The 21,619-nt window shown below is 40.0% G+C and overlaps 1 protein-coding gene and 2 long non-coding RNA genes across 3 annotated transcripts in view; 2 read left to right on the forward strand and 1 right to left on the reverse strand.

The window, feature by feature from the left end:
* The window catches only part of msn (serine/threonine-protein kinase msn), a 32,755-nt gene extending 23,932 nt beyond the window's left edge, over positions 1-8,823 (reverse strand). The window contains exons 1-8 of the mRNA XM_069498270.1: positions 8,525-8,823; positions 8,286-8,351; positions 7,498-7,705; positions 5,977-6,153; positions 4,456-4,687; positions 3,680-3,808; positions 3,114-3,344; positions 517-590 (exon numbers count right to left, since the gene is read on the reverse strand). Of these exons, the coding sequence (XP_069354371.1) occupies positions 517-590; positions 3,114-3,344; positions 3,680-3,808; positions 4,456-4,687; positions 5,977-6,153; positions 7,498-7,705; positions 8,286-8,351; positions 8,525-8,590 (1,183 nt within the window). The 5' untranslated portion in view covers positions 8,591-8,823. The remainder of the gene's footprint in view (positions 1-516; positions 591-3,113; positions 3,345-3,679; positions 3,809-4,455; positions 4,688-5,976; positions 6,154-7,497; positions 7,706-8,285; positions 8,352-8,524) is intronic.
* LOC138402270 (uncharacterized) overlaps positions 1-21,619 on the forward strand; it is a 229,087-nt gene that overhangs the window by 85,068 nt on the left and 122,400 nt on the right. The gene's annotated exons all lie outside the window — the stretch shown is intronic.
* Positions 9,373-12,109, forward strand: LOC138402238 (uncharacterized). The gene is made up of 3 exons (XR_011236649.1): positions 9,373-9,535; positions 10,256-10,387; positions 11,889-12,109. It is a non-coding gene; the product is annotated as an uncharacterized lncRNA (long non-coding RNA).

Consider the following 21,619-nt stretch of genomic DNA (forward strand, 5'->3'; position numbering starts at 1 on the left):
CGTATTTCAGTACGAAAGGCATGGGCGGTTAAATAGCCGGTGGTCAAATATGGAATTTTAGCGTATAACTTAAGAGGCCACAACCAAGCCGGAAATGTGAGGACAGACTTATTCACTGTAGTGTACCTACAAAGTGATGGCAATAAAGCAATGTTAGGGATGATTTATGCCAACACGTAGCGAGCACGAGCCGTGACACGTACTAGGCGCGGACGAGGCACGGATTTAAAACATTGCACGAACATTTTATATGAAGCAGTTTATGCTTACCGTGCCGTGGGCGTGCTGCACGCGCACGCCACGCGTTGGCATAAATCATCCCTTAGCCTCCATGACCACGCCCGTATGGGGTTGGTTCTTCTCGGTAGGAAAGGCATTTCGAACCAGTGGTAGATGCAGCTGACGATTCAAAACTACTTGTAAAAGTTTAATTGATTTTTTTATGGCCATTCGAGGAGGATGTTTAAACGTCAGTAGTCAGTACGTTTCGATCCGAAAGTGTAGAATAATTCCTACCTGGTATCTCCTCACGCTCTTCACGTTTGCTGTTACGTTTAGGCGGCGGCTGTGGTTGCTGCGCTTCGGCGGCTCTGAAAGATGATTATTGCAATTTAATAATTAACCAATGCATAGCTTAAATCATCATAGATTTGAATTGATAATAATTCATCTTACAATCTACTATGTTTACGTAAAAATGACGGATAAATAAGGAGAAATGTGGGTACTACATATTATGTTGCTTGCCTTACTTTCTAACGCGCAGAGAGCGCTGACTGCCCAAAAAAGGATCGTAATATTTTCATGTCATTTCATTTCATATCATCTCATTAATTTAATATTTTCGTTGTGTACGACGGACGATGGACGAGGGCTCCCCGGCGACCGCGTTGTCCTGATGGTCAATGTAGGTCACCAACCTGCCCTCCTGTATCTGCTGGAGGTTCCTGCGCAGCGTGTCGCCGCCCTGGTGCGCGGCGGCGTTGTGCACGATGGACGAGGGCTCCCCGGCGACCGCGTTGTCCTGATGGTCAATGTAGGTCACCAACCTGCCCTCCTGTATCTGCTGAAGGTTCCTGCGCAGCGTGTCGCCGCCCTGGTGCGCGGCGGCGTTGTGCACGATGGACGAGGGCTCCCCGGCGACCGCGTTGTCCTGATGGTCAATGTAGGTCACCAACCTGCCCTCCTGTATCTGCTGGAGGTTCCTGCGCAGCGTGTCGCCGCCCTGGTGCGCGGCGGCGTTGTGCACGATGGACGAGGGCTCCCCGGCGACCGCGTTGTCCTGATGGTCAATGTAGGTCACCAACCTGCCCTCCTGTATCTGCTGAAGGTTCCTGCGCAGCGTGTCGCCGCCCTGGTGCGCGGCGGCGTTGTGCACGATGGACGAGGGCTCCCCGGCGACCGCGTTGTCCTGATGGTCAATGTAGGTCACCAACCTGCCCTCCTGTATCTGCTGGAGGTTCCTGCGCAGCGTGTCGCCGCCCTGGTGCGCGGCGGCGTTGTGCACGATGGACGAGGGCTCCCCGGCGACCGCGTTGTCCTGATGGTCAATGTAGGTCACCAACCTGCCCTCCTGTATCTGCTGGAGGTTCCTGCGCAGCGTGTCGCCGCCCTGGTGCGCGGCGGCGTTGTGCACGATGGACGAGGGCTCCCCGGCGACCGCGTTGTCCTGATGGTCAATGTAGGTCACCAACCTGCCCTCCTGTATCTGCTGGAAGTTCCTGCGCAGCGTGTCGCCGCCCTGGTGCGCGGCGGCGTTGTGCACGATGGACGAGGGCTCCCCGGCGACCGCGTTGTCCTGATGGTCATTGTAGGTCACCTACCTGCCCTCCTGTATCTGCTGGAAGTTCCTGCGCAGCGTGTCACCGCCCTGGTGCGCGGCGGCGTTGAGCACGATGGACGAGGGCTCCCCGGCGACCGCGTTGTCCTGATGGTCATTGTAGGTCACCAACCTGCCCTCCTGTATCTGCTGGAAGTTCCTGCGCAGCGTGTCACCGCCCTGGTGCGCGGCGGCGTTGTGCACGATGGACGAGGGCTCCCCGGCGACCGCATTGTCCTGATGGTCATTGTAGGTCACCTACCTGCCCTCCTGTATCTGCTGGAAGTTCCTGCGCAGCGTGTCGCCGCCCTGGTGCGCGGCGGCGTTGTGCACGATGGACGAGGGCTCCCCGGCGACCGCGTTGTCCTGATGGTCAATGTAGGTCACCAACCTGCCCTCCTGTATCTGCTGGAAGTTCCTGCGCAGCGTGTCGCCGCCCTGGTGCGCGGCGGCGTTGTGCACGATGGACGAGGGCTCCCCGGCGACCGCGTTGTCCTGATGGTCATTGTAGGTCACCTACCTGCCCTCCTGTATCTGCTGGAAGTTCCTGCGCAGCGTGTCACCGCCCTGGTGCGCGGCGGCGTTGAGCACGATGGACGAGGGCTCCCCGGCGACCGCGTTGTCCTGATGGTCATTGTAGGTCACCAACCTGCCCTCCTGTATCTGCTGGAAGTTCCTGCGCAGCGTGTCACCGCCCTGGTGCGCGGCGGCGTTGTGCACGATGGACGAGGGCTCCCCGGCGACCGCGTTGTCCTGATGGTCATTGTAGGTCACCTACCTGCCCTCCTGTATCTGCTGGAAGTTCCTGCGCAGCGTGTCGCCGCCCTGGTGCGCGGCGGCGTTGTGCACGATGGACGAGGGCTCCCCGGCGACCGCGTTGTCCTGATGGTCATTGTAGGTCACCAACCTACCCTCCTGTATCTGCTGGAAGTTCCTGCGCAGCGTGTCACCGCCCTGGTGCGCGGCGGCGTTGTGCACGATGGACGAGGGCTCCCCGGCGACCGCGTTGTCCTGATGGTCATTGTAGGTCACCAACCTGCCCTCCTGTATCTGCTGGAAGTTCCTGCGCAGCGTGTCACCGCCCTGGTGCGCGGCGGCGTTGTGCACGATGGACGAGGGCTCCCCGGCGACCGCGTTGTCCTGATGGTCATTGTAGGTCACCTACCTGCCCTCCTGTATCTGCTGGAAGTTCCTGCGCAGCGTGTCGCCGCCCTGGTGCGCGGCGGCGTTGTGCACGATGGACGAGGGCTCCCCGGCGACCGCGTTGTCCTGATGGTCATTGTAGGTCACCAACCTGCCCTCCTGTATCTGCTGGAAGTTCCTGCGCAGCGTGTCACCGCCCTGGTGCGCGGCGGCGTTGTGCACGATGGACGAGGGCTCTCCGGCGACCGCGTTGTCCTCCTCTTCGCCCTCAGAACCGGAGTACTTGTAGTCCTCCCTCACGGAATTATCCTGCTTTCTCTTCTTACACCTGTCTATGTGGTCTTTTAACTGTATTCTCACTTGTCTTTCTGTAGGCTGATCCCTAGAAACAATTTCAATAATTAATTTTAACATGTTTAAAATTAAGAACAATGAATGCCCACGACAGCTCGAACTTCACCTCTTGCAGCACTGCACTGCCGTCGTGACCACGACTCATTCAAGTTCACTCACTTGCAGTGAACTGCTACTGCATGGACTACCCTTTTGGCGTCTGTATAATAATATATTGCCACATATCACTAGGCAAGCATGCTCCAATTTAGACCTCATCATTGCTTCCCAGCATGATTTGGTCGAGTACAAGCCTATCTTGCAATAAAAAATATATTTTTGACAAATAACAACAATTAGAACCCAAGATTCAGTAATTGTTACCTGATAAATGGATGCTTCAAAAGTTGCTCAGTGTACGGACGCTGGTGATAGTCTTTTACGAGCACAGTCTCAATAAAACCATGAAATTTTTTGGCCCATTTCTTAGATTTTAAACGAGGAGGTGGGTTTCTGTAACAAAAATACATTAATGCTTTATAAAAGTAAACTTAAAATGTATCACGGAAATTCTCTAACAAAATCTTTTTAGGACTAGTGTAAATTAAAAATTTGAATCAGCCCTGACAGGTCTAGGTTACCATAATAATGCATTGTAGGAGGAATCAAGTCCATAAGACAAGTGCAAGTAATATAAATATCGATTGGATGGCTGAGATTCTTACACTGATTGAGAAATCCTCAAAAGGTTGTGCAGATTTTCATCAAACATGATCAAGAACAGTCTTGATTAAACAGGCTTTCCAATAAAGGAAACCACATTCAAATCGACCCATCAATCTGAGCGCTATGATGCCACAGACTGTCACATAGAAACGCACGTTAAACTTATAACAGAGGGGCCATTAGCATTGGGGGTTAAAAGCTAGTTTAAGACCGCAATTACACCTGTAAGTTTTACTCACGTAAGTTACATGATTAACTAACAACAAATTTACTAATGTAAACACTCTTTTAAGTGTCATTTACCTTAGTATTTAATTTGTTGTCAATTGATAACCTAAGCTACTTACGTGAGTAGAACTGACAGGTGTAATTGTACCCTAAAAATGTATGTCACTTAATCTGTTTCTTGCATCAATAAATCCATAAGCATTTACCTTGGAATGAGAAAAAGGGCTCTCATAGGATGCAGATCACATAGAGGTGGTTGACTCTCTGCCATCTCGAGGGCAGTGATACCAAGGGACCAGAGGTCAGAGCGATTGTCGTACGTGGCTTCAGGGTTCTCATCGCACGCGATGACCTCTGGTGCCATCCAGTATGGGGTACCAATGAATGTATTCCTTCTGCCAATTGTTCGGTCCAGTTGTGCCGACACTCCAAAGTCAACTGTACAAAAATTGAAATATTCAATTTCAACATTTTTATTAATTTTTTCCTATGATAATATTTGCACTTTTTTTAAATTTAGTTTAGTTATATTATAGACTTTTCTTGAATTTAATTTTGTTTGTGTATATGGCATAGATTTATTATCAGCATATGCCATACAGTTGTAACAAGTGACTACAATTTACTTCACCAATGATGCATGAAACGGAAGAGACATGCTAGAGAATGGACAGTGGAAATGGACTAGGAATTTTGAGGGTCCAGATAAAATTTATAAGTGGCAGCTTTATACAAAGCATATATTTTTTAGATATGTACATATATTAATAATATTTTATAGGGTTAAATCTAGCCTAGAGCAAGACAATTATTGTAATATACTGCCCTATAGTCAATAATAATAATATGAGAATCACACAGTACAAAGATCCATAGAGAAGAAAGAATATGAAAATCAATTCTTACAAGTGTAGTGAAATAATGGTGATTTTACTTTAAGTTAAAAATATATCTATGAAGGTTCAAACATGCACTAGTCTAAGAAGCAGAAACTACTTAAATAGTAGATGAGTAAGTTTTGTATTTTGTGTTCTAAACATTTTTATCAAGTACTAGTTTATGAAAGAGAAACCTTTTAATTTCATCCATGGTGTATACCGAGCTAAATATTTTGCTCAAGTAGTTTCTTGTTCATTTGTATGAAGTTTCCCACAATAATTAAGCATTATGCATACAATTAGGTATTGATTAAGATTTCCTATCGAGCAAACAGGTGACGCAAGTAATAATTATGAATTAGGGGCATATTATTATGGACTACAAACTAATAAAGTGGAAAATATAGGATTTTTATAGTAAAATATTACTAAATTAGAACTAGGATGTTCTATAATAATAAATGTAAATCCCAAGAGGTAAACTAATGAAGGAGCAACTACAGCACCTTAAATTTTCTAATTTTTATAACATATTAAATGACGCTTGACTTCATCTTTGTGAATATAGGTTTTTAAAAAATACAGAGGGAACTCTTTGATATTAATAATAAAAATAACCAAATTAATTTATAATATTTAATTCAATAAGAATTTTCTTCAACTGGCCAAGTTTCATTCCATCAATGTACAGGTTTTAAGATAAACCATCTAAATTCAACTAATGTCTACATTACAGTGAGTTTTTTTGTTATGAACAATGTTATAACAAGTTCACACTGCATAAAATCCATAAAAAATATGTTCTTATGAAGACATTTAACAGCACAAATATATATAATTTGTACTTACCAAGTTTGACTTCAGCATTATCAGTAAGGAGTACATTTTGCCCTTTGATATCCCGATGTATAACTTTATTGGAGTGTAAATAACTGAGACCTCTTAGGATTTCTCTACAAATATATGAAATCCATTCCTCTTTTAATGACTGGCCCTTGGTAGATTTTACCAAATCCGTCACAGACCCTGAAATATTAGATCTATAATTCTAAATACTATCTGTCCCGACTTTACTCACGTGTGTAGTCGACGTTAGCCCGACTAGTTTCGAACCCATACGGGGTCCTTTTTCAAGGGAGTCCGTCCGCGCACGCGCCGCAGTACCCCGTATGGGTTCGAAACTAGTCGGGCTAACGTCGACTACACACGTGAGTAAAGTCGGGACAGATAGTATTTAGAATGGAAATCAATCACGGTAGTTTTAACGCTAAAATAGATCTATAATATTTTGTACAAAATTAATGTTGTTGAGGTGATCCATGCTACATCTTGCCTGGCCTGACCCAAGTCTCAAGTTTTTACGTAGCAATGATATTGTGGCTAATTTTGTTGTAAAGTCTCTTAATAAAACTAGATTGACACATCTAAATCTACTACTATATCCTTTTCCATAGGGAGTGTTATGAAAGAGAGAGGAATGTATTTAGACCAGTGATTTTAGATTAGTTTAGTCACAAATTGGCTCCAATAAATGTACCCACACCCCTTATTTCTCTGTGGCACTGTATCATCTATAAATCATGTAAGAAACTGGCCAAGTGCAAGTCACACTCGCACGCTGAGGGTTCCGTACTACAACTGTATTTTATCGTCATTTTGCACAATAAACCAAAAACTATTAGGCCTAAAAATAAATAAAAATCTGTTTTAGAATGTACAAGTAAAGCCCTTTCATATGATACCTTACTTGGTATAGTAATCTTACTTTGAAAGTTGAAAATTGAAATTATTGTGCAAGTTCAAAAAAAATTAAAATGTGTCCACCATTTTAATTTTCTTCTTGTGATGTAACCACAAATTAAGTTTTTAGATTTTTCCCCTCATGTCTGCTATAAGACCTACCTTCCTGCTAAATTTCAAGATTCTAGGTCAACGGAAAGTACCCTATAGGTTTCTTGACAGTCAGACAGACAATAAAGTGATCCTATAAGGGTTCAGTTTTTCCTTTAGAGGTACGGAACCCTAAAAAGACTTATAAAGTCCTGACTGATCTATCAACACACAGCCTAGGCAACCCACTTTTAGAGTTGGTTCCTTTTATGATGTAGCTATGCTCACTAAGAAAGTACTTTTAGAAATTTCATCTCGTAGGGAATAAATATGATGAAAGTTTGCATGAAAATTAAGTCATTTTTCAAATTATATCTATGTTAATTGGTATTTGAGAGTTTGGGCAAAAATTAAGAAAAATTAAAAATTCCACTTGAACGAAGCCAGGATGGATCAGCTAGTACGAGAAAAAATTTCTGCTACTAAAATCTATCAGACCAGTAACAATGAGAAAAAAAATTATAAATAATCAATACACACCAGCACCACAATATTCCATGACCAACCAAAGTTGATCATCTTTTCCAGGAGGACTTTTTTTAATGAAAGCACCATAGTAGGTAGCTATGTTACGATGAGTGGAATAGTTCTTTAGGACATTGATCTCTAGTTTTATCTCTTCCTCCTCATCCTGTGTGACGTCCATAACTTTGATGGCAGCAAGTTGCCCTGTTTTTGTGTGACGACCCTACAATAAATGTTAACTTATCAACCGGACTATAATCATTTTGTTAGTTTCATTGAAATATTATACTAAGTATATGATTATTTATGAGCTAATATTCCAAGGTTTTAGTGTTACTTTTTCTACTTTTAGTGACTAAAAATAGAAAATAGGGTATATAGCTATGATCACAAAAATAATATAATATTATGTATACTACAAAAATGGAGATTATTATTTTATTCCTGTTTGTAACTATATAATATTATATACAAACATGTATCAGGATTTGTATAGATGGAACACATAATTAGAGTTAATTATGAGTACATAATGTGGGTTAAAGATTAATAGGCCACAGCTTTATTGGAGGTTGGCAGATGGAAATTAATTCTGTTCATTGACACTAATAGCCCTTACAACACTTTACAATTTAAATTGTAAAGTTCACAGAGTAAATGCAACAATTTTTATCATTATGGGTAATTTTATAAATTACATTTAGGTATGTGTGAATCACATCAAAGGGTTAGACTTTAGATTAATTAGGTACATAGAATTACCAAGTTATTGGGCTAGAATTATTTTCAATGTAAGTACATACCTTGTATACCTGTCCATAGGTGCCATTGCCCACAACTTCTATTAATTCAAAGATGCCAGCGGGGTCCTGAAATCACGCATACACAAGAAATGTATAGATAAAAGCTAATTATAATCCCTAACTTAACTATGATTCACGCCCTGTGAGATCATTGCTCCCTGGGACTTTTCTAATACGGGGCCGTTGTCTCTACAGATATTTAGAGACATAATAAATAATGTTAAAGTTCGTAAGTTTACCTTTAGTGCACTGAGGTCAATGTCGTCCAATGAAGTATTTACAGACGGTGCCAGTTGATGCGCCATTTTGAGTATATTGTCACACACGAAGACAAAGCACGAGCACCTCACATCAATATAAAACTAAATAAATGCCTTTATATTACAACATTGGCTTATGTTTTGATTAGATTTTATTCTTACACGTATGAATTATAAGATTGATTTATAAAATACATTGTTTACAATTAAAATTACAGTAAATTACAGATACACAATTTATAAGCCGCACACACCACCCGGCAGGGATGCCAGTTCATGAATACAAATTCTATCATTTGAAGTCATATTTTCTACCAAGTCGCTACTAAATTCCTACCACACGTTTTCTATTATGCTCGTAGTGCCTCTTTCTTCACCGCTATTGCAGCTACCCCAGCTACCTATGTAATTTTTTACCATCTTCAGGCTATAAAAATATGAACGTAGTCTCCACAGACTACAGTGTATATAGGAGACTCTTAATGAAAGCGTACTACAAAGAGTGAGAGCATATATACACTGTAGTCTGTGGATGAGTGTTCGACTGACAAGTGATTATTTTGCGTTTTTACTTTTTAGAAACCTGCAACACTATGAAAAAGAGATGAAAAATGGAATTTGGAGGGCATAGAGATAGTATACATAGAGGTAACTATAACGTGTTGCCGCTCTTGTACATCTATGTGTCAAAGAGGTATTGTTATCTCCGTCTTTTTCAGGGAACCTCCATTCGTGTAAAAGCGATAGCTCATATAAGTCTGGCAACGTCGCTCTATCGGTGAAAATAGTGACCAGTATTTAGTTGACAGGTGCCCCCTTAAGCAGACAAAACATTGGGGTTTGATGCAACATTTTTACCAAATATTTAAAAATCAGATAAATTAGGGTCAAAATTACATTAAAAAGTGGAAACAAAATGTGTGAAGCTGTATTTTGTGCATCCAGATCTACGAAAGGAGGCGTAAAAGTTCCAGAATTGTATTTTCACGGGTTAGTCTTTAATAATTATTTCATCGCTACCAACCGCAATTTTTACTCCGAAAATCGCTGAAAATTAAAGATTTGCATATTAGTTATAAGTTTAATCATCTCGTGACAAAGTAACAAAATCACGTTTCGTAGCGTAATTTAATATTTATTTAATGCATTCTTTTAGGCCTCATTTGTAGTGATGTGTGTACACTGTACATACTTTATCGATAAAATCAAATTTATCGTTTTAATAATATTTGCATACTTTTGTAGATTTCCAAAATTTCCTGAAATTAGAAATGCCACACATTTCTAAATAATCAGGGCCATAAAACGAAAAACTGGGAGCCAATATTCTCGCCTATGTTCAAAACATTTCGAAAATCCTGTGAACTATATTTTTGGTTTAAAATAAAGAAATTAGAATTAGATGCAGTACCAGTACATTTGAAGGATATCCTAAATAGTTAGTTACTATCAACCAGTATGTACTAAGCACTTTCAAATTGTATGTAGGTAGCCGGTAGGTGTCTACTACTAGATAAGTAGCACATTGCAATTTTCTTGATTTGACCATAGTTAAACAAAAAGAGACCAACTAGGCAGTTTTGAGGAAGTAAATTATTTCTTATGTTTTACAGTTTTTTTTTAAATTTTTGTTAAAAATGCAAAAATCCCTATGACGATCATAAGGATTTTTGCATGTTTAAAAGCATGACAAATAAAATTTTATTTCAGGTTATAAAGAAACTAAAACCACGTCAAGAGCTGGCTAATAGTGAAACCAAAACGAGTCGAACTTTATCTACCTTAGAAGCCTTGGGTCTGCTGATTGTGAATAGATACTAGGCTACCCAGGCTGGCTGCCAGGTAGGTACCGTAAAACGGGGTGAATAGGAACCGGGGTGTGAATAGGGACAAAACTGGGAATGAGATTTGAACGTAAAAATAATACCCAAAACAGCTTAGAATTTTGGTAGCATTGTTTTTCCCTATAGTAGAATATTTGATCTTTTATTTGGCATCACTGAACCAGAGACAAATTGACATTAAAATAACGAAAGCGTCATTGCAAAAACGTTGTTCAAAACACGCTAAGCCGTAGGTCTCAAAACTTTGTTTACTTTGACGCAGTACGAGAATAAAACAGTAGAAAAACTATTAGAAATCATTAAACATTTATCTAAGAGGCGTCACAAAAGCAGATTTGTCTAAATGTTACATATTTTTCTGTAAAAAAGAAAAAATTGGAAACCAAGTGGTTTTGGCTTTGCCATGGGGATTATAGGTACGGGAAAGGGGTGGATAGGAACGCTATACTTACTGAATTGGAACGAATCAAGGTTAAATAGGAACAGTAAGGTTTATATAGGGACAGGGCTGTCACTTTAAATATTTAATTAAATTGTTCAAAAAAAAATCTTCCTTCTTGTGTAGTCGACTAGTAAAATTTAGTTAAATGGCATTTTACTGTTTAATATTGATAAATAAATAAATAAATAAAAATATTTTTTATTCAATTAAACTTTTACAAGTATAGGTAACTACACTACCTACTTGTAACAGTTTAATTAAATAAAAAATATTTTTATTTATTTATTTTTGAATCGTCAAACCACTGATTCGGAATGCCAGCAACCAGCAAGAAACTCGGCGGTTGCTTTTTTTTAAAGATTTGATACCTACTATGCCATGTATAATAACATTTGGTATGAAGATAACTATTAAGACATAGGCATCCGCTAAGAAAGGATTTTTGAAAACTCAACCCCTAAGGGGTTGAAATAGGGGTTTGAAATTTGTGTCGGACGAAGTCGCGAGCATAAGCTAGTTTTGTAATATTAGAGGATAGAGCTAACTTGTGTTTGACAACCCTAACCTTTTTTCCCTATTCACCCCTTTGGCATTCCGTTACACCCCGGATCAAGTATAAATAGGGACAGCATATATTTTGATTAAAATATACCAGTAATTTATCATTATTTTATATTTTTTGGATGTTTCCTTAGAATTCTTACAACCGGAGATGCTTACAAACAGTTAAAGCATCATAATTTGTACCAAAACATCCGTAAATTTCAATGCGAAGTTAGATTTCGTACCTATTCACCCCGTTTTACGGTATAAACTTTGTTATAACTAATCACTAATCCAACTCCTCAATGTCATGTTGCAAGAGTAGGTAAGTAGGTAAAGACTGTTATTGAGGAAAATATTTTATTCAATTATAAACTTTTAGAAGTTCTTACTTTTGAATCGTCAAATGCATCTATATTTGGTCAGTAATAAGGAAAATAGAACTTACCAGGGCCACTGTAGTTCATCGTGAGTCTTATAGCTTTTTAATTTTATTACTTGTTTTTTTTAACAGATTGTAAAGAGAGTCGCAGGGAGTCGGATGGTGTTGGCGCAAGACCGTGGCGTGTGGAAATCCTATCCTAGAGAGTATCGAGCCGCTATAATATGCCAGCTGATCAAGCTGATCAGCTCAACTTAGATCTGATTTGTTTCACGTATAAAGACGATCCTAAAACAAGCAACATTTCTTATCTACCTACATTTGAAGCGGTGGGAAGTAGAACCAACAAACTGTTTGCCTATCTTCTTTTTACTCAATAAATTGATTTGAATTAATTAAAAAGAGTTTCCTTTTATACTAAGTACTAGCTGATGCCCGCGACTTCGTCCGCGAGGATTAGTACCTTTCCTTTGTTACTTCTCCGTCCTTTCAAATATATCTATGCCAAAATTCAAGTCGATTGGTTGTTTAGTTAGGGCGTGAAGGAAGGACAAACACACTTTCGCATTTATAAATAAAAAATATTCGAAGAGATTTACTGTTTTTTAATGAAAGTTTTCCGTCATCTGAACATAGAGAATTAATTTAGCTGTAATATCGATATCCTTAAAAAATTCGTCGTCCCAACCGTAGATGGGTGCACACAGTGACAAGATGACGCACGCACACATAAATGAATTGACACGCATTTGGAGCTCAGTATCTATCCAGGTAATCATTCATCTAAGTTGGAGGGAGCTTCCAAGTTGCTTTCAAATGCCAAATGACGAGGCTATCTTGGCGCGTAGCGAAAATCGGAACTAACCATTAACGTTGTCCTCAAGTATCCCTACCGTATATAAAAATTTACTCTTTGAGTGCCCCCTTTGTTCTTGTTTGAATGTTCTAAGCCTTTGTTCTCCTACAGCGCCCCCCTGCCTGCACTAGTACAGTGCGACACCTAATGCTCTAAGGCATCTAAGGTGCGACAAGGCTCTCTTGGCACTTGAATGACATTGACAGAGGGTGCTGTTGCACACTTGACGGCAACGTTAGTTTCGATATTTACCACGCGCCAAGATAGCCTTGTCTCACAGTATCTTAGAGAGATCTTAGAGTATTTCACTGTGTGCACTATAGTGCTTGGAGTATTTAAACTAATAGAGAGAAAATACCTACGGTTTTACCGTGTATTTTTTGGCACAGAAAATGGCGGCGCTTGTTCGTAGTATCCACAGATATGTCCAGATTTGCAACTAGCGTGGCCCCCTCAGTCCCTCTCGCTCAAGCAGATTTTCTTACTTGTGAAATGTCATTCCTTCTACACTTCACGTTGTTTGACAAATACTCACGTACAAATACATTTTGACAAACAAAAAAATGGCCACGGTGATAAGGACAAAACATAATCATTTTGTCACGTTCTAACAAGAGCTTAAATGCATTTAGCTATCTCGCTCTAACAGTAAGTGTCACAATAGGGCTACTTCTAACAGTCCTTATTCTGAGATAGTATCAGCTAATTAGCTGTCATAACAAAAGATTAACTAGATAATACTTATTTACAAGAAAAACAAGTAACTACTTAGGCTGGCACAGCAAATGGCGGATTGTGCCGAAACCCTGTTTTTATAGTTATGTCGAAATGTAGTGTTGTCTCTTACACACTTATGAAAATTTCGATAAGCTTGAGCTACTTTCCGATCCGCTATTTTCTATAGGACATTATGGCAACTCTTTACATCTGTATGCTATAGTGAGATACCTCAGACTAAGAATCAAGGAGACTTGGCATCAAATAATAATACATTGTTAGAGCAAGCTAGGTGTTTAGAAATGCTCTAAAGAGTGATAAAGACAAAATTTTTTGTCTTTGTCATAGTTAGTTTTTTTTGTACTTTTTTTTGTTGGGCGCAGTTGTCATCTGCGCCCAACAAACCTCTGTTATAGTAATTTAATGCGAATATTACGAGATTTTATTCAGTTTTCTGTTTTAAATTTACTATTGAAGGGGTGTAGAAGCCATTTATGGTGCATTGCTGTGTGATCGGCTGTAGCAGTTATAGCAAACGCAAATTATGAAACATAATCTTTCATACGGAAGTATTACTTCATTTGTTGTTTTGTCCCTTTCGGGTATAACTACGCGTCTGACAAGTCCACCTTGACCCTTTGTCTAAGTGAGATGATCTATCTCAGAATAAATACTTATGTGTGATCTATAGTCCGTACAAAACGTAGACTGAGTAAAAAATCTAGACAAAGTAACGTTTGCTTTCTCATTCACACTAGAAAGAGAGCACAGATAAAGTTACTAATGTGATAAACAGAGACGCAGCTAACCTATTTTTTGTCCCATATCGTGTAACCGATTTTTTCAAGGACTACAACTTTAGTTGCAAAACAAACTTTGAGAATTCGTGGCGTCATTGTATTTCTCATTAGTTAGTTATTTACTTGTTTTCACATAAAAACGTTTAATACAAATGATCGGTTGATACAAATATGGACTACTACTACTACTACTACTAAACAATGGTAGTTGTCGTGTTATTCATCGTTACGTCGTGCTATCACTATCACAGACGCGGTTACACAATACCTTAGTCTAGCCTTTTTACTCAGTCTACGGTACGGAAGCTTTTATTTTTATAGTCTGAGCTTTAAATAAAGTTTATATTGGTAGAACTGGGTCACGAAACCAGCTAACAGATTATATACGCATTAGTACAGCTCAGCCATAGCTCAGCCCTCAGCCACCGACCAGAAAAAAAAACTCTTTGGCTCAGCTATAGTCTTTGAAATAGATAATGATGGAATTTATAAAATAACTAGCTGATGCCCGCGACTTCGTCCGTGTGGAATTAGGTTTTTTAAAAATCCTGTGGGAACTCTGATTTTCCGGGATAAAATGTAGCCTATGTCACTCTCCAGGTATTTTTCTATATTCTATACCCATGCAAAAAATCACGTCAACCCGTTGCACCGTTGCGACGTGATTGAAAGACAAACCAACAAACCAACAAATACATTCGGATTTATAATAAAGGTAATTATAATAAGGGTACCTACTGATGTATATAAAACACCGTATGGAAATCCGTTGTCGCTCATAGAGTATAGAAATATATAATTAGGAATAATCCATTTTTTTAATACGACACATTACGAAGTAGTACTAAGAAATTCTTTGACGACAATAGAAATCAATTAAAGCTATCCTTATCTAATTACTAAACAAATATGCCAAGTGTGCCAAGAATACTGGCACTATTATTATTATTTAAACCTAAGCCCAGCCGGATGAAGTCGCGGGGATCATCTAGTTTATAATAAATTAAGTAAATTAAAGTCATACCTAGTCACTATGGGCATCAGCTAGTCAATACCCATATTATAATGAAAGTGTGTTTTGTTTGTTTGTTAGTCCTTTAATCTCGTCACAACTGAGCAATGAATCGACTTGATTGCATGGGAATAGTTAAAGACATGGAGAATGACATGGGCTAATTTTTTCCCGAGAAATCAAAAAGTTCGCACGGGATTTTTAAAAACCTAAATCCACGTGTACGAAGCGCGGGCATCAGCTAGTTAGACAAATAAGCAGAAAATTGATCAGGAAAATTCATTAGAATTATATTAATTCAATATCTAAGCGCCATGCGTCATCACAGGTAGGACACACTCATTGAAGACTTTCGTCTTTAGGCTTTGGGGTATCGACGAATTGAAGACTTGACGCAATTTACCAAATGCTGCCCAGCCCAGCTGTATTCTACGTCTGCCGCAGAACCGATGGCCGATGGGGCAGACGTGTTCTGGAGTGGAGACCGCGTATCAGCAAGCGCAGTGTGGGACGACCTCCAACCCGCTGGACTGACGACCTTAAGAAGATAGCGGGAAGTGGGTGGATGAGGAAGGCGGAGGATCGTGTGTGGTGGCGTGCTCTTGGGAAGGCCTATGTCCAGCAGTGGACGCAAATAGGCTGATTGAATATCTAAGCTATTTTTGTAGGAATTTTAGCAATTATCCTACTTGTACCTATCATTAAGTAAATAGGTACGTAATTAAGTAATATGTAAGTACACATTAAAAAGGCTCCAAATAAAAACACACGTCTAATTGAAAGCCTTCTCCTTTTTGAAAGTCGGTTAAAAGTCTTCGTATTGCGGGCAGAAACAAAAGAAATATTCGGTATGTAGAGCACTCAAAAAGCAGTCAAGCAAAACTATTCTGAGAATTAGGTAACTTACCCAGTAGTTATCTACCTATGAGTTGTCGTATCAAGATTCCAGACACGCGTGCGAAAGATAAATCTGCTATAAATCATCATCATCACCATATTATAAAAAAAAATATTTGCGTGTATCTGTTGCATAGGTAGGTATTTATGATAAAGAAGTGAAACTCTTTGAGGAATTACTATACTTGGTTTATTTTCGTAACACGCTTTATCCAGCGGAAATTTTTAGAGATTTTAGTGTTCCGTACCCGAAGGGTGCTAACGGTACCCTATATTACTACGCTGACGTATCATTACCTAGATGGCAAAGTACCTCGGTGGTGTAACGCAGAATGTGCCGATGCAGCAGTGGCCCGCTAAAACTTAGCGTTTGTTGCCCGCACCGTAAAAGCTCCGGACATCAATACGAAGAAGAGACCGTTCAACTTTGCCGCCAAGTCCTACAAGAAGGTTTTCAAGAAGGCTTGTTTTAACCGCACTAACCGTATTGGAGCCAAATTAACGGCCTAACTGTAGTCAAGCTTTTTGATCCCTCTCGAAGTCTGTTGAAGCAAATTTCTGTTATCCCTCGCTGCCATGCCGCTGCTGCCTGATTGCTGGCCTTTACCACAACAGATAAAGCCAAACTTTTACCAACTCGGTTTGCGGAAAATTCACGACATATTGTAGAAAATGCTTCACAACCTTGTTTACCATCATGCGTCTCTACTATTATAAATAATAAATACACTTTATTTGCACAACCACAAGAAGGATTACATTAAAGAATAAAAAACACAGACAGAAGGAAGATACAAAAGGCGGCCTTATCGCTAATTAGCGATCTCTACCAGGCAACCTTGAAGATTGGAAAGTATAAGGAAAATTTGACTGCAGGTGGTGTGTAATATACTAATAAACATACATTCAAATAACTGATACATACTAATACATGTATTAAATAATATGTATAATACCAATATACTAATAAAATAGACTAATATATACTCCATAATCGTACTTAAGGAGAAACAAATATGATTGTCGTCTTCAATTTGTAAGATAATGATTCTTCACTGCAGTTTTAAAGGAGTCTAGTGACTTTGATTTCCGTATGGTCAATGGTAGTGCATTCCAAAGTTCAACAGCTCGCACAGTGAATGAGTTGCCATAGAACTTCGTTTTATGACTCGGCGTTTCTAACATTAAGGTTCGGCAGGATCTTATGTCGGTTTGCACTCCAAGAAAACTAAACTTCTCCTTGAGGTAAGGGGGAGTTTTTAAGTGATATAGCACACAGTACAGAAGAGAAAGTTCATGCAAATCCCGGCGACGGCGAATAGGGAGCCATTTGAGCTTTTGACGAAATTCAGATACATGGTCATATTTGCGCAAACCAAATATGAACCGAATGGCAAGATTTTGGAGTCGCTCAAGCTTGTTAAGTTGGTCCTCAGTCAAGTTGAGATAGCTTGCGTCCGCATAATCGAGAATAGAGAGAAGGAGAGAATGTGCCAACATAACTTTGGTTGGAATTGGCAAGAGATAACGCAACCGTCGCAAAGAACTCATCGTCGCAAATGTTCTTCTGCTCCACTTTTTTAGATGTACAGACCAGGACAGTTGTTGATCTAAGTGGATACCTAGGTCCTAGGTCTTTAACAGAGTCAGAGTAAGGAATAACAACGCCATTAAGGAGGATCGGAGAAAGGCCTTGCAAGTTAACTTTTGCAATGTATCCTGGACTGCCAATAACAATAGCCTGAGATTTTGCAGGATTAACGCGTAGCCCAAACTGTCTGCTCCAATCAGCAACTGCAGCTAAATCATTATTAATAACGCAAACAGCAGAATCGAGATCTTCTAGAGTTGCAGAGCTATAAATTTGGATATCATCTGCATACATGTGGTAGAGAGAAGAGATATGAGAAGTTACGGAATTTATGAAAATGGCAAAGAGTAAAGGAGACAACACGCCACCCTGAGGTACCCCAGCCGTAATATCACACCATAACGAGACAATCGTCTATTTGGATGCGCTGACGACGGCCTCTGAGGTAACTCCGAAACCAGTCAATCACCGATGGAGCTATGTTAATAGAACGTAACAGACTCAGCAATATGTCATAATCCACCGTATTAAATGCATTACTAAAGTCAAGCAAAGTTAGAATTGTGAGCTGTTTATTGTCCATTGCCCATCGAATGTCATCGGTCACTTTGACCAGTGCCGTAACCGTGCTATGACCAGGACGAAATCCGGATTGTAAAGGACTGAGAAGTAAGTGCTTGTTAAGGAATAGATTTAACTGTTGGTAGACTAACTTCTCTAGGACTTTTGAGAGGAACGGCAAAATAGAAATGGGACGGAAATCATTTACGGTTGATGGATTCGACTTTTTAGGAAGGGGGACAATTTGAGCATTCTTCCATGTTTCAGGGAATTTGCTAGTCTTTATAGAATAATTTAGGATATGGGTTAGGATGGGAGTTATAATATCAATAATGGGAATGATCATATTACGGCTAATGCTGTCTGTGCCGACAGCATTCGATGTGATGCACATTATGTTCTTCTTAACATCACATTCAGAGAAAGACTCAAAAGTAAATGGTAGAAAGTCTGGAGTCGAAGAGGATGAAAGAGTATTAAGAGTGTGTTCTTTGTCGACACTATCGATTGCATCGGAAGTGGAAAAGTGTTTATTAAGGAGTTCGATATTGACATTAATAGAAGCTTCATGGGATGATTTACCAACTCCAAGCGACTCGAGAAATTTCCATGTTTTAGCGGTATCGCCATTTTCGACTGACTTATGAATGTGGCGTCGTTGAGCGTCTCTACACAATGTATTACAGCGATTTCGCGCTTTTTGGTATTTCAACCGATTGGCGTCGGAGTCGTCTACTTTATATTTATATTTGGCAGAGTTTTTTTTGTCCATTGAGGCCTTAATCTCATTTGTTAGCCATGGAGCTGGCAGGTGTTTCATTTTAACTGGTCTAATAGAAGCATGTGTATCATAGAGTTGCGTCACCAAGGTGTTAAATATTTCAACTTTATGATCAATGGAATCAGCATTATAGATAGCATTCCAGTCTAAACATTGAGCATCATCGCAAAGGCGGCCCTTATCAATCCTTCCAAAGTTACGCTGCAGAAGTATTCTCGGTTTTGCTTTAGGAGGACGTATTTTATAGGAGAGATAAATCAGATCATGATAGGAAAATGCTTCAGCAGGGCACTGGCCATGCTTAAAGACAAGATCCGGTGAAGAGACCATAATTAGATCAAGAAGAGAAGTACAGCCTGGAGAGAAGTGTGTAGCAGTAAGGGGCAGGACGTGTAAATTACAGGATTCCACTGCAGTTAGTAGTCTCTTACTACGATAGTCGTCCTTGAGTAAGCATGTGTTAAAGTCTCCCATAAAAATAGTTTGGTTATACATGGGGACTACCTTTTCTAATAAATTTTCAAAAGCGTCAAAATAATTGGGATAAGAGGGAGGGGAATAAAACACTCCGACAAGGATCTTCGTGTGTGATAAGAGGACTTCCAATAGCAAGTGCTCGGCCGTATCGGGTACTGGAGGCTGTGAAGACGAACTAACAATAGTGAAAGGAATATGAGATCGTAAATAGATCGCTACTCCACCACCTCCCTTACCAACACGGTCATTGCGAATAAGCCGAAATCCAGGGAGTGAGTAAGAAGTTGCAAGTAAACAGGTTTTAAGCCAGGACTCGGAAACTAGAATAGCATGTAAATTACGAGATTCAAAAGACGCAAGCATATCAGGATAATGAGCCGGGATACTTTGTGCATTAATATGGACGATATTGAAATTTTTCAGACAATCTGAGAAACAAGAATCAAGGGAGACATCGAGCGGAAAAGATGTACTGTGAAAACTAACATCACTAGACGATTCACCACTAGACGCGGACAGATAAAGATCATTATCTATATCCAAACTGTGTGACGACATAATATTATTCATATTATAATGCAAAATAATAAAATATATAAATAACAAGATAATTTTTTTTTTTTATTGTTTTTTCTTCTTTTTAATTAAATACTATTATAATAGACCAAAGTGTCTTACAAGATTATTACCTACTTATTAAACTATTTTCCAATCCGCCAGCTGCCCAATAGATCATGCTATTACAAAAGGGAAGAACTAAAATATTTGCGCAAAAATAACAAATAAAATAAAAGTAGTTAAATATAACAGCAAAGGATTAAACACAAAAAATAAAAAAAATTAATACCAATAACAAAAGACAATTAATAACCAAACTTATACGTAGTGTGCCGCAGGCTTTACATAATATACTACAATCATAACTTTAATCATAGATAATATGCCAGAGATACGCGTCCGCCAAAGTGTGGTATTGAAAGTACTCCGCAACTTGGATGTGAATAAGCCAGTCAGGAAGCCAGTGGTCCAGACCGTATACCAGCAGTAGTCTTAAAGATATATTCTCCCGAGTTGTCACTTGTCTGTCTGCTGTGTCTAACACGCTTGTGTCGCCTCTCTCTTAAATCTGCACAAATCCCAAAATCTTGGAAGATTGCCAACGTACAGCTAGTACCTAGTGCTTCCATACTTTGTAAAAGTTTGGAATATGTATTGAATAACAGGCTACTGGCATACCTCGAACAAAATGACCTCCTGTCGGATCAACAGTACGAGTTTTGACGAAATTGGTCCACAGGGGATCTTTTAGTGTATGCCACGCATATCTGGGGCAAGGCCATTGAGAAATAAATGATGAAGTGCTAGCCGTTTCACTAGACGTCTCGATGGCTTTCAACCGGATCTAGCATGAGAGTGTTTTAAGCAAACTTCTAGCATACGGAATACGCACTAGTCTCTGTGACTGGATATCAGACTTCCAGAGCGAACGATCATTTCGAGTAGTCATAGACGGCTCCTCGTCGGATCTAATGGCGATTAATGCCGGTGTTCCTCAGCAGTCAGTTCTCTCTGCAACGCTTTTGCTGCTGCACATTAACGACCTGCTAAAATCCGGAATCTTTGGGTACGCAGACGAGAGCACGGTTTCAGAGAGATACATATCCGGTCCCCGTACCAGTGGAGCTAAGATCCTTGAGCTCGGAGAGGCCTTGGTAGAATGTGTTAATTTGACCTTGGAGAACGTGTCCGATTGGGGCGACGCCAATCTAGTCAATTTTAACGCCACCAAAATGCAAGCGTGTTTATTCACTGCGAAACGTAGTTCCGGTTCCGATAACTGATAGTGCCAAGCTTCTAGGAATCAACATATCGTCCAATCTCAAATTTGGACAGTGCATTGAATTCAAAGCAAAAACTGCTAGCAAGAAACTTAGCATCCTCAACAAAGTCAAACGGCACTTCACGTCGGAACAGCTTCTTACACTTTACCGTGCATGGAGTACTGCAGCCATTTATGGGATGGCTCTGCCAAGTATCAGCTTGATGCATTGGATTCGGTGGACCGTCGCGCTATAAGACTCATTGGTGACGAAGCGCTGGTCAATTCTAAACTTCAAACTTTGGAACATCAGCGCAAAATTGGCTGTCTACCGGTATTCTACAGAATATAT

This window comes from Maniola hyperantus, chromosome 4 (assembly GCF_902806685.2).
Source record: "Maniola hyperantus chromosome 4, iAphHyp1.2, whole genome shotgun sequence".
In the NCBI taxonomy this organism is placed as follows: Eukaryota; Metazoa; Arthropoda; class Insecta; order Lepidoptera; family Nymphalidae; genus Maniola; species Maniola hyperantus.